The sequence below is a fragment of the Labeo rohita genome, chromosome 8, assembly GCF_022985175.1.
Source record: "Labeo rohita strain BAU-BD-2019 chromosome 8, IGBB_LRoh.1.0, whole genome shotgun sequence".
In the NCBI taxonomy this organism is placed as follows: domain Eukaryota; kingdom Metazoa; phylum Chordata; class Actinopteri; order Cypriniformes; family Cyprinidae; genus Labeo; species Labeo rohita.
Window position 1 is genome coordinate 16035629 of NC_066876.1, and position 27316 is coordinate 16062944.

Genomic DNA, 27316 nt, shown 5'->3' on the forward strand with positions numbered 1-27316 from the left:
CTATTTTACATAAATGCTGTACTTTTTGATCTTTTATTAATCAAAGAATCCTTAAAAAAATATCACAGGTTCCAATAAATATTTTTTTAAACATTTTTTCAACATTGATAATAAATCAGCATATTAGAATGATTTCTCAAGGATCATGTGACACTGAGGACTGGAGAAATTGTGTTGAAAATGTACCTTTGTATCAGAAAGAAATGACATTTTAAAATATATTCACATAAAAAACAGTTATTTTAAGTTGAAATTATATTTCACAATATTACATTTTCTGTATTTTTAATCAAATTAATGCAGCCTTGGTGAGCATAAGAAACGTCTTTAAAAACCATTAAAAATCTGATTTTTTTTTTTTTACTGCCTGTTGGTTAGACCACATGACTTTGATTAGACAGATTTTTTTTCCAAATATTAATATAGCAGTTTGTTCAAATATTGATATTTTTTAACAAAAATGTTTCAATTAAAATAAAATAAAAACATGATCATCATAGAAGTATAGAGTACAGAGTATTCACATAAATTAAGAGACAAGTCAGGTCATTGACATATAGTCTGCTATTTCACTGACCTCTCCTTTCTTCACAGTCATAGACTGACGGCGGGGCGTGATCTCCTCATTAATGCTGGAAAGGAAGTTCTGGGAAATGCGCAGGGCATCCTGCAGGAGAGGGTGATCTGGATGACTGGATGGGGTGTGCTTCAGCAGGTCCTAAAACACACAGAAACACAATGACTCATTATCCGATATTGCAAAACACTCAATTTATCGAATGCACACATCCAGATAAAACACGGACACTGTTGCGCCACTAACCTGTAAACATTCTCCCTTGAGAAAAATGAATAACTAGGTGTATGTTCATTTAATTTTACTCACGTGGAGGACGAGAGTACTGCGAGTGACTCGATCCACTGGTTTATACAGCAGGGCTGAGAACAAGAAAGGCAAAAGAGTGATCAGAATACCAAGTAGTGTAAAAGGAGAGTAAATGTGGAAAAAAACGACTTACTTTCCAGAGAGTTCTTGGCATTTTGATCTTTACCCTCTTTAGAGCTCTTGACTTTCAGATTCTGAAGGTAAAATGGTAAACAAATACATAAATTTACAAGGAAGCAGAGATATCAGGCCTTGTTTTGACAGTATCATGCAAGCGCCCTTAGAACTGACCTCTGAAATCTCGGCAAACTGAGAATTGGCTTGACAACACTTTTCGGCCGTTTCCACAGCAACCTTATAGTTGTCCACAAAAGCCCTGTACACGCCGAGCTGGCTGGCCTGTGTGGGAAGATAAAACGACAGGAGTGAGAGTGAGAGTGAAAGAGAAGGTGGTTTAAAGATAAAAGTCAGTGCTAGAGGCAGATTACTCATGCATGTTACATCGTCTTAATTCTGCTTACTAAGGTGAAGCAGGCAGCTTTTCGTGGCCTGTTTTGGCATGGTTGACATGCTTCTGATATTCAAAGACAAGCAAATACCAGCCTGACAACAGACAATGCACTCAACAAAGCAGACAAATTGTCACAATGACGTAAAGGGTCAATCTTAAAGGAATAGTTCACCCAAAAATGAAAATTTACCCTTCATCAAAACAGATTTGGAGAAATTTAGCATTACATCACTTGCTTACCAATGGATCCTCTGCAGTTAATGGGTGCCGTCAAAATGAGAGTTTAAACAGCTGATAAACATCACAAAAATCCACAACACAATTTCTGGCCATCAATGAACATCCTGTGAAATGAAAAGCTGCATGCTTGTAAGAAACAAATCCATCATTAAGGTGTTTTGACTTTAAACTTGCGAGTCCATAATCCATAATAACACTTCTTCCAGTGTACTGTTGTCCTCTCATATCAAAATTCACTGATATATTTGTTTAGTACCATTTTGAACTGTTTTTTGCAGTGCTTGACCTCTGCATATTTCTCTCCTGATTCAGACAAGTTCATCAGTTGTTCAGTGGAGAAAGTAATATAAAGGAATATAAAGTTCACTTTTTCATGTTGTTTGAACATTAATGTGTGTTGGCAGTGTATGTACAAATCTACCCTATAATGATAAAAATCCATGCAGTGGTTTTTAATTAATCTGTAAAAAATAATATTCCCTTTTTCAAATCGAGCCGTTCTCAGATGCCTGTCGTTGTGGCGTCACACCCACAGAGGCCGCTCCCACGATAGTTGACTGACATGAGCGTCTTACCTCAGATCAGTTGTAACAGACCAACCTCCATGTTTTGATGCTGGAGCAGGGATGTAAGTTAGACAAGAATTGAGTGATTGAGGTGTTATGTTGCTGGATGTAATAATGAACATAGTGGTCGTCATTTACTCCGACATCTGAGCTGCTGAAGATGCAGTGGATTACGTGTGTTTGTGAAGGGAATGCGCCTCCTGATTTACATAAATGCGTCTATGTTCACGCAAATCATTCGTGATCCAGCTTCACCTACAGCAGAAGTGAGTATAAGGGTTTTTTTTTTTTTATAAATCTTTGCGATCACCTTTAGCTGCTAAATGCGGCTAAAGTAAACAGGCTCGTCTCTCCACAGAGAGAAGAGAGGGGCGGGGCGAGCAGAGCTCATTTGCATTTAAAGCAGCCTCGACCAGAATGAGATGATTTTTGCAGAGCTGATTTTTGGCAAGGTAAAAAGGGTGTTGTTTTACACTACCATTGACAATTTTTAACCAAAGTATATTATAGATTTTCATTAAGAACCTAAAGAATCATATCAACTTGTGGAAAATGGGCATCCGATGACGCCTTTAATGATGGATTTCTTTTCACTTCACAAGGCATTAATTGATGGACTGGAGTCGTGTGAATTACTTATGGATTTTTGTGATGTTTTTATCAGCTGTTTGGACTCTCATTCTGATGGCACCCATTCACTGCAGAGCATCCACTGGTGAGCAAGTGATGTAATGTTAAATTTCTCAAATCATTCCTAATGAAGAAACAAACTCATCAAAATCTTGGCCTGAGGGTGAGTAAAATTAAAGCAAACTTAGATTTTTGGGTGAACTATTCCTTTAAACTATCAAAATCTATTATAAAAACAAATTATTACATGCTTGAACCTATTATGATCTAAGCAAATTGTGTAATTATTTCTATATTTATTGTGTATTACAAATTCTTTTCAAAATTTACAAACATCCCACAGCTGTGGCATTAATTCCACATCATCAAACTAAGAAGATTTTGTGTTTTTTTGAAGTTTGTATGTGTTCCATGTGATATATGGGGAAAATAAAGAAATATCAATGTAATATCATTTGAAAAACAAAAATGGAAAGAGCCTTTAGCGATTTCCTTTACACACACACACACACACACACAATAACACTTTTTCCAGGGTGTGTCTAAAAAGTCCATATTAAGAGGCTGAATGCATACCGAAACAAAAAAGAAGAAGTGACTTGGTGTAAACAGAGCCAAAATGTTGCAGTGAATGAGCATTTGTGTCAGGAAGAAAAAACACCATTCAAAAGACAACAACTGTGAAATTGGCACAGATAACAAGCATTTTCCATGGCAACATCTTGAGTGCTGCCAACACTGGGGTAAATAAGAGAAGGACTTGTGATGGGGCTTGTCATGAGACAGAGAGGTTAAGCACTTCATTCAACACAGCCATTATATTGCAACTGGGGAAACTTGTGAGCGATCCAGAATATGAGCATCATTACCCAGAGATCAGAAAAAAGACGGATTACACTGTGCTGTTAACTCTGCTCACTGATAAAAGATGAATAATCATTAAAAGAGTGAAAAGAACCATTAAAATGAAAAGAACCACTTTTTAAAGACTCTTCTCTAGTTAAGTGCTCTGAGGACACATCTTCAGCTTCACGCCAAAAGATCTTATATTTCATTTGAGTTGTGAATATAAATTTGCAGTTTATATCAAATGTAATTAAATAAAAATGTTGGTAGAAAACATCTTTTGACTAAGTTGTACTGCAGGGTGCAAGGGTACATTTTAGTGGATCAAAAATATATTGCATGACCACTCTGATTTACAAACAAATGACTCTTATGAACCAGTTCAGTTAAGTGAGTCAAAAACTTACAGCCTGACCATTGTATTTTCATTCACGAACAAATGACTCTTAAGAACAGGTTCATTTTAGTGGATCAAAAATATATTGCAAGACCACTGTACCCTAATTCAAAAACAAATGACTCTTATGAACCAGTTCATCTAAGTGAATCAAAAACTTACACCCTGACAACTGTATTTTGATTTACAAACAACTAACTCTTACGAGCTGGTTCATTTAAGTGGATCAAAAATATATTGCACGACCACCGTACTCTGATTCACAAACAAATGACTCTTATGAACCAGTTCATTTAAGCGAGTCAAAAACTTACAGCTTGACAATTATATTTCGATTCACAAACAAATGACTCTTATGAGCAGGTTCATTTAAGATTTTAAGTGGATCAAATGTATTGCATGACCACTGCACTCGGATTTACAAACAAATGACTCTTATGAACCAGTTCATTTAAGCGAGTCAAAACCTTACAGCTGGACAATTATATTTCGATTCACAAACAAATGACTCTTATGAGCAGGTTCATTTAAGTGGATCAATTGGTCTTAAAAACTGTACTTATGATTCACAAAGAAATGACTTTTATGAACCAGTTTATTTTACAGAGTCAAAAACGTACACCCTAACAACTGTATTTTGATTCACAAACAAATGACTCTTATGAGCAGGTTCATTTAAGTGAGTCAACAAATTAAAGCTTGACCATTGTGTTTTAATCTACAAACAAATGACTCTTAATAGCAGATTCGTTTTAGTGGATCAAAAATATAATGCATGACCACTGTACTCTAATTCACAAACAAATTACTCTTATGAACAAGTTCATTTAAGCAAGTCAAAACTTATAGCCTGGCCACTGTACTTTGATTCACAAACAAATGACTCTTATGAGCTGGTTCATTAAAGTAGTTAAAAAACATAATGAATGACCACTGTACTCTGTACTCAAAAACTCAGAGCTTCACCATTTTATTTTGATTCACGAACAAATGACTCTTACGAGCAGGTTCATTTTAATGAGTCAAAAACAAAGCATGAACAGTGTATTTCGATTCATGAACAAAGAGAAGGTGTTTTTAGTCATGACTTCAAAAAGACAAGTTTGAATCAGTCTGACAAATCCTTCACTCAGCAGTTGCTAAACCAGTCATTATTATCATACAATGCAATAATTATTTGTCAAAATATGGTAAAGTGAGCGTTAATAGATATCCTGTGTAAATATTTATTTAGTATATTAATGTAGTGAAGACTGACTTCTGTAGTAAACACTGGCCTGAATCTATTTATTACAGTATGAAAACAACATCTAAGCCAATTTTTGGACTCAATGGATTTGAGGAGTCAGGGGTGAATAAATTCCATGCCGTGAGAACTGGCAGTCCACAGGGAGAGGGAGAGGGCAAGGGAATGCCCAGGAGTGAGTGGGTTTCCAGGGCAGACACATGCACCCCTGCACTATATGACATCATGCTTTCTGGGAAACCGAGCAGACACTGGACTCACTGTCCACTGAAAACTCTGTGCGACTATGTCTCCCTGTGGGATTTCCTGTTTATTTACCCCTCTCTGTGTAAAACACACACACCCTGGAACAGAAGTATGTCATTACAAACACACACACACACACACACATTCCCAATGTAAGGAACATGGCACATTCTCCTAAACACACTTCCATGCAAACGCATCTGCACAAAGATAAAGGAATAAGCTACAAAAATGCTCAGCTCTACACATCAATAATGCCACAAATAATAACCACAGGTATTTGCAACTAACAATATAATCCCTGTGGGATTAACAATCCAAATAAAAAGTGAAAGAATTTAGCCTCTGGGTCACACTTACTCAACCCCAATGCCTTCATATTTCAAAGAAAAGATTTATGTCAAACAATCACTGATTTCAAACCCTGTCTGTGGATCCCTGAGGTGATGGTGAAATGTTTCAAACACAAACCCCAAGTGAAAAAACATCAGAGTTTGCGAGTGGATCAGATCAACAACAATTTACCCTCCTAATTCTGAAATTCCACTCCTACTAAACTCTGGGTTTTATATTTTCTGCTTACTGCTGAAAGAAATCCCGCAACGGTTTATCCCACAGAAATAATTTACAGTTTTCAATATGCTTTCTTTTATAATAGCTAGAACGCACAAGATGAAGTCAAATTTATGTTCAAGCAGACATCAGATGAAAAACTCACTTTTACATGGTGTTTGCATTTAAATGTATCTTAGAAGTGCGGACACAACCATCCTACAATGATAAAAATCTATTCACTCCTTTTTTTAATACTCCAAAACCCAAACAGTCTCAATTATCAAGCCGTTTTGATTTTCTGAGCAGTATGATGTCATAATGCTCAGGCCACACTATGCGAGGGTGTTTCTAATGCTGCGTCAATGGTAAATTTAACATCGTTTTCTCTTCTGACTGCCGATATCAGTCTCTCAATTTTTTCCTTTGATTAAAGTCATGAAAACACTATTGTGTAGTTTTTCTTTTGCTGTTTGGGCAAATGGGAATGCAAAAAATATGTGGTACTCTCCCATTTACTGCTCTCAGACTTTACCCAACTATGACGACTTCCGCTATGAGAAACCAGGAAATGTAAGAAAGGTCCATTAGCATATTTCCTCCCTCAGCCTTTTGTATGTTGTCCGCCATTTTCTTCGCATTTGAGCAGCTGTAGTGACAATGTCTCTTAAACAATGTAGGTGTTTTGTAGATGGATCATCAGAGACATTTATTTTGTTTTTGATGGTAACGTGCCACCGAATACACAAAAAAACAGAAGAGAGGGGCGGTGTGAGAGAGCTGTTTTTGACAAGATAAAAAAGACCCTAAAGAATTATACACTAAAAAATGCAGTTTTTTTGTTTTTTGGGGGGGTCATTCAGCCTGTTGGGTCATTTTATTGGGTTGTTTTTAATATTCTTACCTAGGTGCTAGGTAGTTTTTCTGCACTCTAAAAAATCCTAGGTTTTTTTTTTTTTTTAACCAAATGCTGGGTTCAGCTTGTTGGGTCATTTTATTGGGTTATTTTTAATGTTTTTACCCAGGTGCTGGGTAGTTTCTGTAAATAAACTGCTGGGTCATTTTTAATGCTGGGTTATTTTTTCTACCCAACCACTGGTTAAGCCAGTCTCAGACGAAACAACCCACCTGCTGAGTTACAGTCAGAGCGCAGGCTTTTTGCGTCCTCTACAGTAGAGAGCAGTTCTCAGAGCTGCCTTTTGTTGCACTTCTTCAGCGAAATAAAGGTTTGTGTACATTTTATCTCAATCGTTACTGTGCTGTAAATTATATTATTTCATGCAACCAATGCAACATACAAGGACGAGATGTCAGTTAGCTAAATGCATCAGCCGTTTGTTTCAAATGATGGAAATGCCTTTTGCCTGGCAAAACTGATTTTACTCGTTATAATACTGAATTTAATTTGACGTTAAAATATGTTCTCTAATCTCTGTACTGTTTGTTTATGGAGTTAGTCACAGCATCTTTCAGCTATGAGTGAAACACAAGGCGGTGGTCTGAGGTTCGTAGTTCCCCTGTCAAACAGCAGCTCATTACCGGCTCAGATTTCAGTGACTCACTTGAACCAGAATTAGCACTATTTCTGTGAAAAGGGATTACAGAGAATGGTTCAATACACCTAAATTAAGGTGTCTGTTCTTCTTGTAAATGTTACATTTTATATTTCTATAATGCTTGTTAAATGAGTTTAAATGCATGTAATATTGTAAATTATGCTATATTCACCCAAATTAATTCAATTTGTCTTATATGTTTGTCCATGGTTGTTCTTGCTTATTAATAAATGCTCATCTTTTGATTATTGCTGTTGCCTCTAGTAATTCTGTGTGATTTTTAATTTTAAGCCAGCAATGTAGTAATTTTAAACAACAGTTGACTTTAATAAAACAACCCAGCATGTTGGGTAAAAACACTTAACCCAACCAGCTGCGTCAAATTAACCCAGCATGTGTTCTGTCCAATATTTACCCAGCACTGGGTTTTCCAAATAACATAAGTTGGGTTGTTTTAACCCAGCATTTTTTTTTTTTGAGTGCACCAACTTGTGGAAAATGTGCATCTGATGTCCCCTTTAATATTTCACTTTCATACAGCTGATAGAGAGTATTGTGTATTATTATACAATATTTACATTATCACAATTCGATATAACTGTTTCCTGTTGAAATATATTTTAAAAAGTAACTTATTCCTGTGATGGTAATGGCAAATTTTCAGCAGCCATTACTTTAATCTTCAATGTCACATGATCTTTCAGAAAACATTTTAATATGCTCATTCGTTGCTTTTTTTTTTAGAATTCACCAGAAAGTTTAAAAGAACATGCTTTATTTATTTGAACCAGAAATCTTTTGTAACATTATAAATGCCATGACTGTCACTTTTGATCAATTTAAAGCATCCTTATGGAAACTAAATTATAATTCTTTAAAATAATAAAGTTACAATATACAAGAAATACAGTTCATAGATATTAAGAGAAAACCAAGAAGAGGGTGAAGAGGCAAACCATGCAACTCACATAAAAATCAATACTGCAAAAAACAGATCTGAGCACCTGGCTACAACACCCTAATATGTTTCAACCCCAGCATTTTTGACCGCAGCCCCACCGATCTAAGAGCAAGACCCCCTAGCTGCTTTACATGCAGTCATGTGGCTCTGAAAGGCTTTCATCTGCACAAGCGTCAAGTCCTGCGGGCGTCTATAAAGATGGGGGTAAAGTTTCAGTTTCCACAGCTAATTGTGCCGAGTGGAATGATGTGGCTGTTGCTTGTGAAGCTCACTAAACCAGTTATCAAAGGAAATTTTCCTTAGGGAGGACCAGAGAGACGTGCTTTGATGATGACTGCATTTATAAACCATCTCAAAAAATCTCTCTCGGGTGGTCTGACACAAACATCATGTATGGATTACCCGAATTAGACACGTGCATGTGGCATCGAGTGACGGCACACTTTAGTTGTTCGAATGAGTAACAGTAACCCTATCTTATTATTAGGTGATAATGCAAAAATGAACCAGTGATTTCAATCATACAGCAAAATTGTTACAATAATACTGCATGTTAAACTTAAATATCACCAGTAACTGAATAACACTGTTAAACATAAACTTTAGAAAATCTGATGAATATCCATCTTCATACTGTACATTATAATTTTAATGCAAACCAAAAGATTCAGCGTTAATAGCATATGGAATGTATATTAAACAATATAATTAAACATTCCTCACCAGTTTCTGGAAAAGGTCGCCCACACATTGACGGTGGCTCCACTGTTGCACTCTGGGTAACAGGCCATCATAAAAGTCTTTGTGGATCTCGTGGAGTTCAGGCACTTTGAAGAAAATGGTTTCTATCTGCTGGAGGGTTAACATGGGCTGAGAGGTGGTGGCAGCAGCTTTTAGGGGCTTCATAGGCTGTGATAAAAAACAGGGGGTCAAAAGGGGGTCCCATTTGTAACCACCTGGGTGCAGTGCTATGTGCAAAGCTCAGCACCACTATAATGGTGATCTTTAACCCTATTTTGTGAGTAAGCGAGCAGTAAAACATACCAGGCAAAGCCTGAAGGCTATATTACTCACCAGTAAGAGCGCCTCCAAGTGGCTGAGATATGCCTCCTCACTGGCCAGGATTCCTGATAAGACCCATTTCCTCATCTCCAAGCCTTTTTCGACATCAAGCTCCGACTGGGAATTACCGTGATGAAGAAAGTGCCCGTTACACAAACACATTTAGGGTTCAGCCAAAAACACACATTCCTGTTTACAGTGCCTAGAAATTCATCAATACGGTAATCCTCATAAAAAAAAACCTAAAATACTATCCCATACAGATTTATTAATGTCAACCATAGTACCCCACACAACATAATCCCATATACAGATATGAAACACCCCAAAAAATAAAGATAAAGAAAACAGAGGTTAAAAGTTCAGAAAACAAATGTTTTGTTTAGGATTCTGGTAGTTTCAGAATGCATGAAAAACAGTTGCAGAAACACTGCATTTTAATCCCGATCCAAACAAAGATGCTAAATATAGTATGAGCAGTTTTAAATGTAAATTACATTAAAATTAACATTTTTAAAGCAAAAACAGTCTGACCTTAGCTTTGTGAAATTATGCTACATTAAACATATCCACATGAAACAAAAACAGCAGATGAGCTAAATGAGAATGCAAATTCATTCTCTGCCAGCAGGTGGCGCTTATGGAACAGTGGCAATGCAGTTAAATAGCAGGTCATATGGGTTTTCGAAAAAAATATCTTTTTTGCAGTTTGTAACGTAGTTATATTTCAATGTAGGTATTCAACCCACTATTTACTAAAAATATGTCGATTCATGTAGACTGTCATTATAATTACTTCATTTAATAATAAAAAATGTAACTTAGACACATTTTGGTTTACAAAATGTGCTGTTTCTTCAGTTTCATTAGCACACGCTAAAGTGTCCAACAATATTGTTTTGTTAAGTGTTAACAGTTTAGCAGTTAAACCTTAGCTGTGCATATGATTCGCTTGCAACAAAATGTTTTTATGTCATTATTTTAAGAACAGATTGGAGCACTATTTTATTGTTTTATGTGAATGCCCATGCTTTGTCAATGGTAGCCAGGGTTGCCAGGTTTTCACAATAAAATCCTCCCAACTGCTCCTCAAAACTAGCCCAATCGCATTTCGAGGGGGGTAAAATACACGCTTTTTGTCAGGATTCCCTCGATGAATTCACATTCCAGGGGCTAAATATGATGTTATTGGGGTTGCTTCAACACGAGGACATCAAACACAGCTGCAGACTTGGCAACACAGATGGTAATGCTTACTAACTTTCTTAAGTTCTCCTCTCTGTACCAAATCACAACAGACTTGGCCAGCTGACCAATCAGAGCAGAGTTCGGGGTTTACAGACATTACGCTCAGAACTGATTCAAATGAACCGTTTCGAAATCATTGACAAATGACTATGTATAAATGTACATTTTAAGAAAATGACCTAGTTTTCTGACTTTAGATGACCTGTCGTAGTGGACTCCAACACAATATTAGGACACTTTAAAAAAAAACATTTGATCTGCTCTTTAACAGGGATTTCCTCTCAATACCGGTATGCCGTTTTTTTTTTTTTTTTTAATTCATACCGTGTACCCAATTCAGTTCGGTTTACTGTTTGAACCGGTATATCGCCCAGCACTAACCTGAAGTATAATTAGCTACTGACTGAGAAACTAAATGTAGATATTAAAATTCAGGTTGATACCAATAAGCTAATAATTATTTTCAAGTTTTTGCTTTTTGTATGTTCTTGATAATATAGGCAATCAGCATGCATAATTAAATTTGCAATGTCAACTGATACTCATAAATGCAAAAAATATATATATTTAACACAGGCCTATAAATGATATGGAAACAATATGTCACGCATCTGTAACAATAACGCTCTTACAAAATACAATACTGAGATTTATTTAATAACAAAAACACTTGGGAAAGGTGTGTAAACACTAGGACTTCATTAAGATTAAAGCTGTGTATCTTAAAGTCCCTTACTGATTTAGTGGACTCCAGGGACCCAGAGGAAGGGGTCTCTCTAATGCTTCGACCCTTCGGGTGAAGTCGCGGAGAGGAAAGGGAATCATCCGTGTAGGAGGCTATGTCGGGCTGCATACGGCCATCCTCCCCTCGATCACCATCATAACTGTACGCTGGAGGCGGGGTGCCACTAAACGGGATGTCTGCAAATGGAAAGATAAGAGAGGTTAGACTGTCATTCTTCAATAACAAGTGTGACAAATGATTTTATGTACTTTTAAATCAGATCAATAATTCAAAATGCATGTAACACACTATTACATAAAATAATAATACATAATTTATCTTTTAATTGCTAGTAAGTGACAAACAAACAAAAATGGGCTCTCAAGTCAAGCCCTCCATCTTAATTTTGAGTGCTTGAAATAATCAATACATCCTTTTCCAGAGAGCGTCTTATACATCACTTCTGTCTAAATGTAATCCACACAGAGGACCGAAACCTTAGCCGAAAAAGACTTATTACCGGCTGAGCTTTTTCCTTTTTGCAATAAAGACCTTGACGTATAATTGAAAGCAACAGATAAAGTCTGCCAAGCGAAGACAACCAAAGCCGTTAGGAATTCATCACCCATTTCAAATTTATTCTTGGAAACATTATCTACCATCTCTCTAAATCACAGCCTCAATTAAGCCTCCTGTTCATCATTAATGTATGACGCCGCAACTGAATTATTAAAAATGTGTGTAGTAAAATGCAGCATTAGAATTGTAATTTTTCCTCTGACAATATAAAGACAAACTGGCTGTTTTACTTACAATAAGCATATTTATTCTTTACACATATCAATGTAATATGTAAAGCTGAATTCATTTCCTTTGAAAAGTCTCTGGAAACAAGAAAAGAGTTTTTCACTAAACTTGAGCCAACATTTTCTTCATATGATCTTGTTGCTGCTGTGACAGACTGAGTATTTGTTCCACACCTCCAGGGAATATCACTGATACTAACCAAGAGAAAGTGTTTAAGAGCGGGAAGCAGAGTCAGTTCTTTATAGTCCTCAAGCCTCACATGACAAATGAACAATGAAAGACTAGATGACTGCAATCATGCCTCTGTCCTGACGGAGACCCTCTTTTACTGGCAGTGAAAGGACGGTATGAAAGTTAGAAACGTGACAGCCCACTGGTGGAAATGTGAAACTGAAGTCAAAGCAGTCCATTTAGGAGAAGACTGACAAGACCCCATTGAGCGGAAACTAAAACCTCTTAATCACTCAAATAGCAATGAATAATTCAACACCATTGTTCTTGTTTTAATTACCATTGATGAGGATTAAGGGCTACATGGATGAATAGCTGCATTAGTGATGCCATTTTAATATACTGGGCATGTTCAGATTTAAAAATGAGGAGCAGCTGTTGCGCTAAAGTCAAACAAATGCACTTCCTACAACATAAATATACAAAACAACTGTGCTTAAAGAAACAGTTCACCCAAATTGAGAAATTAGGTATAGTGAATAGCATAGTACCCACCCAACCACACACACAATGGTTATCATTCACATCAGTTGTGATTCATAGACTGCAGTGAGTTGAGACATGATGAATCTTCATAGACTGTTCTGACAATTGTGAGTTATCCCTCTGTCTGTATTTGTAGAGTAAGTTGTCTAAAAACAGTCATTCATTTCTTGCAGTCTGTGAACAGCTCAGCACTGGTGAGACGTCCAGACGCAAACGTATCGACTATGTGTCTGTCTTATCTGGTGTCTTGATCAGCTCAGCTAATACAAAGTCTGACGCTACAGTCAGAGCTATCTAGATGTACATAAAACACGTGCATAAATACACACACATACATTCAGGATCATCAGTAGTGAAACCCACTCATTGATCCCTCACAGCTCTTGCTCTGCACACAGTGCATTTCGACTAAAGTTACTAAAAAGATACTAAAATATCAGTAGCCTGAAACAATACCACTGAAATTTCAATAATTTCGATACCACAGGAAAATAAACATGCTAATGAACATATTCCTTCATAATATTAGCCCTTAAAAAGGGCACAGTAATATTAATAGCATAAATATTATTACATCTGCCCTCGACTAAAGAATTTTCTGGTCGACTAGTAGTCGCACGTTTATTAATTGCCTACATAGCCTAATAAGCACTCAAGGGCACGCAAAAAAAGTTTGCCGCAGTGCACCGGTAGATATAATAATTATGAATGTGTCAGGGAAAAACAGTAAGCATTAACGTTTTATTAATTTCTTGATAAACTAGTGTTTTCTTTGTTTTTGTCTTAAAGTGCCCCTATTATGCGTTTTCAAATATGATCTTTCATGCAGTGTGTCATGTAGCTGTATGTGAACATAAACTATCTACAAAGTTGTGAAGCCGACAGTGCACGATAAATAAAGTTACTGTCTATCAAAAAAAAAAAACAACGACTCATATTTGCCTGAACGAGTCGTCAGGATTTCAAATCTCTTTCTGTTACGGCCACACGTCACGAAGTAACAGATTTGCATAATGTCCGCCCACGTTCTACATCGCGAACAACTTGCCCGCCCATAAAGTTCCATGTGGTTTACGTCACATGGAAATTTACATGTACATTATACGGAAGACGCTGTATCATACGCTGTGAGTAAAACTGTTTTATATTCACTTCCAAAAGATGATGAATCTACAAAGATTGTATTTTCTAGCGATCGTTCAAAATACGTAGTTGTGCATGTTATGTTGTGTAACAACCCTGCACTTCTGTTGTTCAGCTGTGGACCCACTGTAGTGTGACAATTTGTGATTGATGCAGCTTGACTGTGTGTCTGTCTCATTAGTTGGAGTAATGATAAAGGATGGCGCACGAAGCGGCTTTCACACCGAATGCGGAAAGCGCTGTGCTATGAAACCCATTCGTTTCAATTGCTTCCGCCCTGCGAGGACGGCTTGTTTCTGCCTCGACCAAAGCAGACACGCAGTGGAGCACGCACGCCGCGGACAAAGTTCAAATGAGTTGTTCAAATGAAATTTTGCCGCTGTGCTCTGAAGGATTGCACTGAATCCAGCGGCCAGCGCAGCATGCATTATACAATGTTGAAGTTTACAACATACAGGTGTGCCCGGTTCGGTTATAAAAGCAAATTGCGAGCACTTTCCACGGTAGTCCGTGCTAACTTGTCGATCAGCCACTTCAGCCGTTTCATCATCAGACTCTGGCTGGAATTGTTATGGTAAAATCGATGCCATCCTTTCTATGTATTGACAAGTATCCAGGGCTGTCAGTCAGTTATGGCAATGGGCGTTTCGTTCTCCGACACGCTGTATGCGGTAGACCAATCATAAAAGACTGCGCCATCTGACCAATCACAGCAGTGAGGGCTCACGGAAAGGAGGGGTTTAGAGAGACTGATTCTTCGAACTGCTTTGCACGAGTCGTTAATGAATCATTTAGAAATGGGGTAAAATTAAATCTATTTTTGGAGAAAACTGAAGTGTTTTTTGACCTTGCATACATGTAAACCTGTTTTGGGAGTCTATTAAAACAATATTAGCAACCTTTAAAATAGCATAATAGGGGCACTTTAAGAGATGAAGTTGGCGACACTGATGGTGACACATTTCACTTTCGATAGATATATTTTTCATGTCTTTAAGACAAGTAGGATATACATGGAGTTTCAAAGTGACAAGCTCAAGTTTACAGAGACCGAGACGGCAGAATACAAAAGCACAATATTTTGTTGTTACTGTGAGTGCACACAAATAAAATAAAGTCTTTACAGCTTCGAAAGATGTTTTGCTTTTATCTGTTTGACCAAAAATGAGAGAGTATTTTAAGAGTAAGTGACCGCACCAGTGCCTCCATGTGTCATGCAGCTTCCACACTTTGCAGGGACACTTGAATAGCGCACATTTTTTAGGTTAACAGTAGACTGAGCGGCCATTTAAAGTTGCTACTAAATACATCTTTCAGATGAAAAGCCAATTTAAGGTTGAGGAATGATAGGTGAGTGTTTGGATGTCCTGCCCAATGCAATATATTACCACACAGACCAGCCGTTAATGATCTGTCCGTCACTTTTTTCTGCAACTAAGCGACTAATAAAATTTTAGTCGACCAAGGAGCTTCTCGTTGACTATTAGGGGGCAGCCCTAAATATTATATTACATTACACTAATAACTAACTTAGTAACACATTCAAATAAAGCTTTATAATTATGAACTACAACAGTGAACAACTTTTACAGCATTTAATAATAGGGTAATGCTCATTATAAATATACTGTTTCTTATTGTTGAAAAATACTTGAATGTATATTTTTATAACCTAAATTGTTAAAAACTTATTAATAAGTTTAATAAAATGCTGTGTGTTTTAGGGCTGGGCAAAAAATCGATTTAATCGATTTATCGATTTTGTAGTTTAAAACGATTTTTATTTTGCAAACTCGAGTTTTTTGCCACAATAGTTTTTTCGGACTTTTCCGCGTTTCGTCCTTGTGCGTTACCGTAGCGCGATATGAGGCAGGCACAGCCCCCGCCCCGCGTAACACAGTCAAAACAACATGGCAGCGTGTAACAGAGAATTACTTCCAAAGAAAGGCACAGGTAACTCCGTAATTTGGAACTGGTTTGGTTTTGATGCAGCAGACAAAACACAGACGAAGCCTTGCTGCAAAATATGTTTCAAAGCTGTTGCTACTGGAAGCAGCAGTACAACAAATCTTTTCCAGCACCTGAGGAATAAACATCCCGAAGAATGGGAGAAGTGCAACCGGCTCCGTAGCGAAAACGGCTCCTCTAGCACACCTGCTAAAAAGCAAACTACACTTCCTGAGAGCTTTACAAACTGTGTGCCTTATGATAAGAACGGAGCGCGATGGAAAGCGATTACAGAGGCGATCACGTTTTATATTGCCACAGACATGCTGCCAATTTATTCTGTCGAAAAGCGAGGCTTTAATCACATGCTGAAAGTATTAGATGCGAGGTACGTTGTCCCCAGTCGCAAGTATTTTGCCGATGTAGCGCTGCCTCACCTGTACAATACAACTCGGGAAAAGATCCGTTTCATTTTTTATATTCACACTATACTGAGAAGAGTTTATTTTTTTAATTGTAATGTTATATGTCACAAAATTTGTAATTATCTGATTTCTTGAACAGAAAATTTAAGCTACTGTGAAGTTGTTGCACTTTTGCTTAAACCTGGGTTAAAGCTTGAAATTGTTGAATGACAGAGCCTCATTTACTTTTTGTTTTGGGATTCTACGCATTTTAACTCTTGAGGACAATCATAGCAATAAAGTTGCACTTTTGACACTATATCTGATGTCTGCAGTCATTTTTAAGTGCATTGAAAAAAAAAAAAAAAAATCGAAAATCGAATCGAAACTCGAATTTTTCTTTAAAAAAATCGAAGATTTGTTTTTTAGGCAAAATCACCCAGCCCTAGTGTGTTTGATTAGGGTTGAAGCTGAACTCTGCAGTATGGTAGATCTCCAGGAGCAGGGTTGGAGACCCCGTTAAAGACATTTGTTATAACATTTCAAAACAAAACACCATATGGCAGATGCCAAAAAATGGTAAAATTAGGTATTGGTTGATTCAGTATGCCATTCTAAATCGAACGAGACCAATCTTATGATCTTAAATGCTTTTTGCCAGCATTGTCTGAAGATGATTTGAGCCAATTTTGGTGAAAAATCAAACAAACTATCAAGACTTTTCTCAAAAATTAAAATTGCTTTAGACTTTACGGTTCAAAATTATTAGCAGAAATAGGAGTGCAAATATGGCCTATTGGTGGCGCTAGTGAGTTTGAGATAGAGATTCCAAATTTGCTACGGTTAATATTGAGACTGTCCTCTATCTGTGTGCCAAATTTCATAACTTTCCGGCAAATAGTTCTATGGGTGGCCAAAGTCATCCAGAGCGGAGGAAGAAGAGGAGGAGGAAGAAGAAGAAAAAGACAATGACTAACGGCTACAATAGATGCCTAAGCACTTCTGGTGCTTGGCCCCTAAAATTTCAATATAATTAATATCACTGTTAACAAATGTCAGCATATACATTTTAATCTAAATTATTATTTTCTTCTAGGTCTTTAGCACTGTTATTTATTTTTATCATCATATTTTTCAAACAGGTAAAAAAAAAAAAAAGCTAAGAAAAAAAGCAAAGGCTCAATGTCGCCATCACGGCCAATGTTGCATACAGTTGTAAAAGGGGAGAAGATGAGGCTTTGAATTTCACACTACCAAGTTTCCACTCCCTCACAGGCCTGTACACTCATATCCATCCAACATAACAGCACAAAACAACCAAAGTGATTTACATAAAAATCCTAAGACTATGAGAGATTGAGAGTTTGTTGGCTTTATGATAAACAGCAGGAAAAGGAGATTTGATAAAAAGATGAAAAGAACATTAACCAGAATTGTGGTTCACTAGTCAGAACTGCACAGGATAACAAGTGTCTCCTGTCTTGATTCATTCAGAAGTCAACAGGCTTACATGGTGTATAAGGACATTAAGAGAGGACAAAGATAGGAGCAACTACGAGTTAAATCACCTCACTGTGAAAGAAACAGGAAAGAGAGGACTCCGGAAACATGAAGGCAGCCCCGCTGAGTGGCCTGGCATGTAGCCTGTTTAAAAAGACAGAATAATAGACAAAGCCTGAACAAATAGAGAGCAGGAGAAAAGAAGTAGAGGATTACAGAGAGAGATAGCAACAGAGAGTGAGAGAGAGGCCTCTGCTGTCCCAATGTAGAAGGAAGAGCCATGCCAAAGGGCAGCATGTGTTACTTTGTGATTAGCCACTAGAACGCAGCTTATGAGCAAAACAATTCCTGTGGCTAACACCAAGGCCACACAGACTGTGGAAATGAATGTGTTTCATACGAGGGCATCCATAAATTCACCATAATGTCATTTCTCCTGTCTGTACAAACACCGTTCAAAAGTTTTTGAAAGAAATTAATACTTTTATTCAGCAAGGGTGCATTAAAGGAGAAGTTCACTTCCAGAACAAAAGTTTACAGATAATGTACTCACCCCCTTGTCATTAAAGATGTTCATGTCTTTCTTTCTTCAGTTGTAAAGAAATTATGTTTTTTGAGGTAAACATTTCAGGATTTCTCTCCATATAGTGGACTTCTATGGTGCCAAAATGCAGTTTAAATGCAGCTTCAATGGGCTCTAAACGATGCCAGCCAAGGAAAAAAGGTCTTATCTACTGAAACGCTTGGCTATTTTCAAAAAAAAAAAAAAAAAAAAAAAAAAATTTTTTTTTTTTTTTTTACAATTGACATACTTCTTAACCTCAAACGCTCATCTTGTCTAGTCCTGCGTGTATTCCAGTTCATGACATTTAGGGCATGTCGAAAAACTCCCATCTCATTTTCTTCTCTAACTTCTAAATCGTCCTACATCGCTGTTCTACCTTTTTTTTGTAAAAGGCATTTGATCTTCTTTGCACGGTCACTTTGTAAACACTGTGTCGGTACTTCTGCAGTGATGTAGGATGATTTTAAAGTTTGAGAAGAAAATTAGATTTTTCAACCTGTTTAGTGTTTGTGTGAATGACACTGTACAACTTCTATACACTTTATTATTTAAAAGCTGTTGTGATGGGCTTTGGTTTATCATGTGACTTTCTCATCACCACCTGCATTGGTATATTAACATTATATCAGTTAATGAAATTGCGGTATTTAACTGTAAATTTAAGTTAAAACTGTAAAACCTAAAATGTTACTACCATTTTTTTCGCGGCAAATTTCCGGCAACCACAGCTGCCGTTTTCTTTTTACCATAAGATTTTACAATTTTTTTTTACAGTGTAACCTAACTGTCTTGACCCAGATTACACACACAGAGTACGCATGTTCATGGCAGAGCTAGACAAGACAAGCATTTGAGGTTAAAAATATAAATTGTCAATTTTGTTAGAAAATAACTGATCGTTTCGCTAGATAAACTGGGATCGTCTAGAGCCGTTTGAAGCTGCATTTAAACTGCATTTTTGAAATTCAAACTCGGGGTCACCATAGAAGTCCACTATATGGAGAGAAATCCTGAAATGTTTTCCTTTAAAAAAAAATCTCTTTATGACTGAAAAAAGAAAGACATGAACATCTTGGATGACAAGGGAGTGAGTAAATTATCTCTACATTTTTGTTCTGGAACTGAACTTCTCCTTTAAATTGATCCAAAGTGACAGTAAAAGATTTAAATTGCACATAAATCCTATTCTTTTGAACTTTCTATTCATCAAAGAATCCTAAAAACATTTATCAGTTTCCACAAAAATATTGATGAAATCCGAGAGCCTTCTGACCCTGCGTAGACAGCAATGTAACCAAAACTTAAGGTCCAGAAAGATAGTAAGGACATCATTAAAATAGTTCATGTTACATCAGTGGTTCAACCATAATGTTATAAAGCTACGAGAATACTTTTTGTGTGCAAAGAAACAAAAACAACTTTATTCAACAATTTCTTCTCTTCTGTGTCTCCACCACACATTCAGGAGAGTACCACAATGTATGCGTGCGTCTTTCTATGCTTGTAAACAAGGCATTTTATTTCTTTGCGGCGTTATTTTTGTTTTCTTCTCTGCGAACAAAAAGTATTTTCGTAGCTTCATAACATTACGGTTGAAGCGCTGATGTCACATGGACTATTTTAACGATGTCCTTACAACCATTCTTGGCCTTGAACGTGTCAGTTGCACTGCTGTCAAAGCAGGGTCAGAAAGCTCTTTAATTTCATTAAAAATATCTTAATTTGTATTACGAAGATGAACAAAGATCTTAAGGGTTTGGAACGACATGAGGGTGAGTAATTAATGACAGAATTTTAATTTTTGGGTAAACTATCCCTTTAAGAGGCAAAATTATTTCCATTCATAAGAAGAAATTCCTGATTTCTAAAGGATCATGTGACATTGAAGACTGGAGTAATGGCTGCTGAAAATTCAGATTTGTTATGACAGGAATAAATGACAACTTCTTTCAAATACAAACAAAACAAAATCTTTTTTTTTTAAATAACGCTTACATTTTTGCAAAACGTCATTTGCAATGCATAGACCACAAAAAACACAGTCTTAAAATTGACATCTAAAAATGCCAATCGTCCAATGGAATTGGTGTGTGTGGAACAGACTCACTGGTCACGTTGACTGTGAATCAGCGATTGAGGAAGTGTGCAGGGATGTCTGACCACGACACTCAACTTTCCAAAGGAAACACACGAAGCAAGGTCATCTTTCCAACAAAAACACGCATGTTAAAACACCAATAAAGTAAGAGTAATATTAGAAATGACAAAAACTGTAATATTTGTGTACAGTGACAGGCTTATGTTCAGGCTTTCTACAACTGCCACAAGAAAGTCTTTGAATTATGATGGGTTTTCATATGGCACTGTGAAAGATTCATATTCATATCATGTAATGAATCTGATTAAAAACAGTGATGGCCCTAATAACAATTAAAATGGCATTAATTCATTAACTGAAACCAGCTTTCAACATCATAAAGTTCACCAGTCAAAGCCTTAGAAAGTGAAGAATTCCTTGAAGCAATTTCATGTCTATACTTGCCCTTCCACAGCCGTTCTCATGTCACACTGTCAAACTTCCTCACAAAATAACCAGGAAGTTTTAAAAAGGCCTTTGGTGGAACTAAGTGGGAAAAAACGACCCCCTGTTCTTTGGAAAGTAACATTAATCACTGAGAATTTATCTCTGAAATGATGAAGACTCTATTATATAATGCTATTTATAACCACAAATGGGAGGGCAAAGATACCAACAGAGCACTATGACTCCTGAACTTAAAATTACAGTCCTCCGGTTAGCAATGAACAGGGCAACCGGGCGCAGATGGTTCAGTGTCTGCTGGCGGAGAATACAAATGCATCACACAGTTCAACACGAGGCAGATTAAACGGTCATGACGCAATATCAGCATTTCTATCCTGCGATAATACCAAAAAAAGTCGCCTCGCTCTTAGTCTTTTTCCTTGCACCGATATGTGCGCACACACACACATTCACAAACCACACACAGATCATCTTAATCCGTGTGTTTGAATATGATCCCAAAGGGAGTGGAACGCGCCAGATGTGTGAGGCCAGGAACAATCCATCTCAGGATCAGATTCACTCATCTACTCTAACATAACCAGCTGCTCATAACTATCTTCACTAACTCGAGGATCAAAGTTTATCCAAGGCTACATCTGAAAACTCTATAGTGAAAATGTTCCTGTTTGGTAGATCATAATCTGTCATAAAGGCAGACAAAATGCATATATTAAGTAAAAAAAAAATACAGAACACAAAAATGTTCTAAAAAAATTTTATATATTGATTTACATATTCTACATATATATGCTTATAAACAAAACAATTCATTCATTAGCTTGTGGCAACAAACTGTCTAAATGCTTTTCTAACCAGTTCTATTATTTAAAGTTAAAAGGTCTTGCAAAAAAGTCCCAACAAAGGTTGTACTTCCTTCGACAGCTGAGGAAGTTCAACCTGCCGCAGGAGCTGCTGAAACAGTTCTACTCAGCCGTCATCGAATCTGTTCTTTGCACATCAGTAACTGTCTGGTTTGGCTCAGCTACAAAATCAGACACCAGAAGATTACAGAGAACGGTTCGGACCGCCGAGAGGATTATTGGTGCTCCCCTGCCCACCCTTCAAGAACTGTATACATCCACAGTGAGGAAAAGGGCTCAGAAAATCACTCTGGATCCCTCACACCCATGTCATCCCCTTTTCAAACTTTTGCCATCTGGTCGGCGTTACAGAGCCACAAATACCAGGACAGCCAGACATAAGAACAGTTTCTTCCCTCGGTCAATATACCTTATGAACAGTTAAATGTTCCAGACTCCCCCCAATGTGCAATAAAAATATGTGCAATAACCTTATATTTATCTGTTACCACCTACATCTCAGTGCATCCCGACATCTCATTCTATTCTACTCTACTCTACTCTATTCTATCCATTCTGTTCTTTTTCTATCATCTGTAGCACAACTGTATATACAATTTATTTTCTTAAATCTTATATTGCAATTTTTGTCTATTTATATTTACATGTGTATTTTTTTATTCTCAACTTATATTATTAAGTCAGAATTATTAATATATATTAAGTCAGAAGTGAGATGTAAACTGCCATAAACTAGTAATTCTGAAAAAAACACTCAGAATTGTGAGATATAAAGATTATAAAAACAATTGTAACCTTTTTTTTAATTGCGTGAGAAAAAACGTCTAAATTGCGAGTTTATATCACTCAATTCTGAGAAAAAGTCAGAATTGCGAGGTTATATCATGCAACTCAGAGAAAAAAGGCCAGAATTACCAATTCGTAAAAGAAATAAATTTGCAATTCTTTTGCAATTCTTTTTTTCTCAAAAAGTCGCAATTACCTTTGTTATTTTTTAGTTTACATGCCGCAATTTTAAGAAAAAGTCAGAACTGCGTTATATAAACTCGCAACTGTGACTTTTTTCTTTTAACTTCTGTTTACATCTCACAATTCTTAGGGATAAAAAGTAAAAATCACAAGATAAAAAGTCGTACCTTTATTTTTTAGCATCACAAAAAAGAGACAGAATTGCAAGTTTACACCACGCAATTCTGACAAAAAAAGTCTGAATTGCCAATTTGCAAGAGAAATAATCTCGCAATTGACCCTTCACAAACAGCTTGATTGACAGTGATCTGACCAATCATAACACCGAATCCACCATTCTGTCCAACAAACAAATCAGACAGGAGAGTAGATTAACTTTAGTGGACTTACACTTGAAAAATTGTTTATTTCCGCAGTTGAAATAAAACACGCTCTGATGCTCATTCATGTTTTTTTGTGCTTTAAGTAAAGAAAAGCCGATCCGTTCACGTGTCCACTGATCTAATAAGATCTACGATTTGTCACAACCCATTAAAGTGCCACCAAACTGTATTTATGGTTTGAATTTCTTAAAAAATAACAACATTTTAAAGCTGAGACCTTGTTTCATACCAGAAGTAACCTGCTCTGTCTTGTCTGTCGGCATGTTGTCAGTTTCCTCTTTGCTCCGCAATGTATATTTCACACTGCACACTGTAAAAAACAATTTGTTCAGTCAACTTAAAATAATTTGCTACCTGGCTGTCTTAAACTTTTAAGTTCAGTCAACTCAAAAAAAGTTTATTCAGCTTGAAATATTAAATTATACTAAGTGACAACTCAGATATTTGAGTTGATTCAACTTAAAATTTTAAGGCAGCTGGTTTACTTACCCATCTGTTAAGTTTAACAAACACAAATATCTAAGTTATTACTTAGATACTAACGTTTCAAGTTGACTAAACTTATTTGAGTTGACTGAACTTAAAATTTTAAGGCAGCAGGGTAACAAATTATTTTAAGCTGACTCAACAAATTGTGTTTTTTCTGAGAAGAAAAAAGGCAGAATTGTGAGATGAAAAGTCAAAATTACCTTTTTATTTTTTATTTAGTGGCAGAAACAAGCTTTTATACAATTGTGCTCTGAACAATTAAGCATTTACAAAGTAGGACACATCTTGGTAATGTTTTTTTTTTTTTTTAATATTCTATTTATATCACAGATAAAGATTTTACAATTATGATGTCAGCAGTGTGCGAGTATGAACATGAATACAGATCATGCTTTAATGTTCCTCTATATGTTTGCATATGGTCCCCTAAGAGGAAGCAGGAGGTCAACAGGACATATCTGTTGTGTGAAAATATCATTTTTGGCAGGTTTACATGTAAATCCAACTCATGAAACAAAGGATGTGGCCTATGTGTGTGTATCAAAAGCCTGTCTGTACAACAGTTGTTTTATCTGGACCATGTGCTTATTGTGTTTTAAATTTCCGTAACACCTCAAAGACAAACTGGTGGACCGTTTTCCCCTCAGAAGGGAGACGATGTAAATATAGCAGGCAGGAAAAAGCTCTTCACTGCACTGACAGCCATTCAACTGTTACTATTTTGGATAAAGCAACTTCCTGTTTATGACACACCGTCTACAACGTCACATCAACACCAAAGAAACATCACGGATAAGATGTCGGCACATATTCAGTGCTTTTTCTATGACTTTTTCATTTAGTTTTAGCCATTTTTCTTGGGTTCACGAAGTCGAAAAAATACTTTGGCATCCTGCAGATGAAACAATAGAAAAGGAACAAGCATGTCTACACAGAGGAAGCAGGTCAAATATCAATGTCATTTCAGTATGTTAATCTCCCTCCTCCCTAGTTTGAAGTTTGGGCCTGAATCCGAAATGTCAGTGGGAATCTAAAAAATAAGTCCCCCTAAAAATTAAAAAAAATGATCACCAGTTAAGGCTAGCAGTGCATCCAACGTCATTATCTATTTGAACCAAAAGTATTTGATTACATTTACTGGAACTACTGTAATTCTAGTTCAGATCACTTCATTTTTCATTTGATGTGTCGAGCCTCCCTTCGAAAAACACAAAAATGACAAAAGCAAGTGAGAATATCGATGACAGAAACAGGTATTTCTTAATTTATTTCGCAAGGTCAATAAAAAGGCATGTAGGAATGATGACAGCCCATTCATTTTAATATGACCTTTAAATTCCTGGACACTCTCAATCATCATTTTTCATATTACGATATAAAAAGGCTAACAGCAGTGCTAGGTAAATGTGGGAGGACAGAATGCATTTATTTGGACTGCTTTAACCCCCTAGTCTTTGATAAACACTCAGTAGGCTAGATTCCCTGATGACAGGTCTGTGGGAACGGCCCCCGTCGTGTCTTTCTTTGTAAGCTGGAATTGTAAACATCTCCACACTTCACTCACTGACTCAGACTAGAAGTCTGGACTTGCTCAGTAGAGCTGTTTCCATAACTGGTGTAATAATTGAACGACAATGGCGAAAGGTTGGAAAGTCACAGTGCCGGAATAAAAACAATAAGTACATTTCTGAGATGGATGATGGGAAATGTTTTGTAAATAAAGTCTAAAATTACAATTCAGAAAAACTGTTTTCAGTAATTGGACAACAATGGATAACTAACAGAAATCATGTTATTAAATTTTGTCAAAGCAAGAATTTTCTATTTTTGACATCAAAACTATCTATCTATCCTGTGTTCTCTCTATGCTTCCTGCTTTCATTCTTGCTCTCTCTATCTTTTTTGGATTATTGTCCGCTATATCCTTTGTTCTTTCTATCCTTCATTCTTTCACTCTACTGTTAACTCATTCTATCCTTCGTTCTTTCATTCTGTCGATCGCTCCATCCTTTGTTCACTCTATTCTTTGTTCTTTCATTCTATCATTCCCCATCCCTTCTTCGCTCTACTCTTCATTCTATCGTTCGCTCTATCCTTCATTCTTTAATTTTACTGTTTGCTCCATCCTTCATTCGCTCTATTCTTCGTTCTTTCATTCTATCGTTCACTCTATCCTTCGTTCTTTAATTCTGTTGTTCGCTCCATCCTTCTTTCACTCTGTTCTTCATTCTTTCATTCTCTCGTTTGCTCTAACCTTTGTTCTTTCATTCTTTCGCTTGCTCTATCCTTCTTCCTTCTCTATTCTTCATTCTTTTATTCTATTGTTTGTTCTTTCATTCTTTCACTCTATTCTTCATTCTTTTATTCTATTGTTTGATCCATCCTTCGTTCACTCTGTTCTTCATTCTTTCATTCTATCGTTTGCTCTGTTCTTTGTTCGCTCTATTCTTCATTCTATCGTTTGCTCTATTCTTCATTCTTTATTCTTTCATTCTGTCGTTTGCTCTTTGTTCTTTCATTCTATTGTTTGCTCTATTCTTTGTTAGCTCTATTCTTCATTCTTTCATTCTATCGTTTGCTTTATTCTTTGTTCGCTCTATTCTTCATTCTTTCATTCTATCGTTTGCTCTATTCTTCATTCTTTCATTCTGTCGTTTGCTCTATTCTTCATTCTTTCATTCTGTCGTTTGCTCTATTTGTTCTTTCATTCTATTGTTTGCTCTATCCTTCGTTCACTCTATTCTTCATTCTTTCATTCTATCGTTTGCTCTATTCTTTGTTCGCTCTATTCTTCATTCTTTCATTCAGTCATTTGCTCTATTCTTTGTTCTTTCATTCTATTGTTTGCTCTATTCTTCATTCTTTCATTCTGTCGTTTGCTCTATTCTTCATTCTTTCATTCAGTCATTTGCTCTATTCTTTGTTCTTTCATTCTATCGTTTGCTTTATTATATCGTTTGCTCTATTCTTTGTTCTTTCATTCTATTGTTTGCCCCATCCTTCGTTCACTCTATTCTTCATTCCTTCATTCTATCGTTTGCTCTATTCTTTGTTCGCTCTATTCTTCATTCTTTCATTCAGTCATTTGCTCTATTCTTTGTTCTTTCATTCTATTGTTTGCTCTATTCTTCATTCTTTCATTCTATTGTTTGCCCCATCCTTCGTTCACTCTATTCTTCATTCTTTCATTCTATCGTTTGCTCTATTCTTCGTTCACTCTATTCTTCATTCTTTCATTCTATCGTTTGCTCTATTCTTTGTTCGCTCTATTCTTCATTCTTTCATTCTATCATTGGCTCTATTCTTTGTTTGC

The 27316-nt window shown here is 36.5% G+C and overlaps 1 protein-coding gene across 3 annotated transcripts in view; it reads right to left on the bottom strand.

Annotated features, from left to right (window-relative positions):
* Positions 1–27316, bottom strand: part of si:dkey-91m11.5 (PH_BCR_vertebrate and RhoGAP_Bcr domain-containing protein) — a 68113-nt gene that overhangs the window by 20329 nt on the left and 20468 nt on the right. For all 3 annotated transcript variants that reach the window (XM_051117047.1, XM_051117048.1, XM_051117049.1), the window contains exons 2-8: positions 11684–11868; positions 9712–9816; positions 9361–9546; positions 1178–1285; positions 1020–1080; positions 887–939; positions 578–718 (exon numbers count right to left, since the gene is read on the bottom strand). In XM_051117047.1, coding sequence (XP_050973004.1) covers positions 578–718; positions 887–939; positions 1020–1080; positions 1178–1285; positions 9361–9546; positions 9712–9816; positions 11684–11868 — 839 coding nt within the window. The remainder of the gene's footprint in view (positions 1–577; positions 719–886; positions 940–1019; positions 1081–1177; positions 1286–9360; positions 9547–9711; positions 9817–11683; positions 11869–27316) is intronic.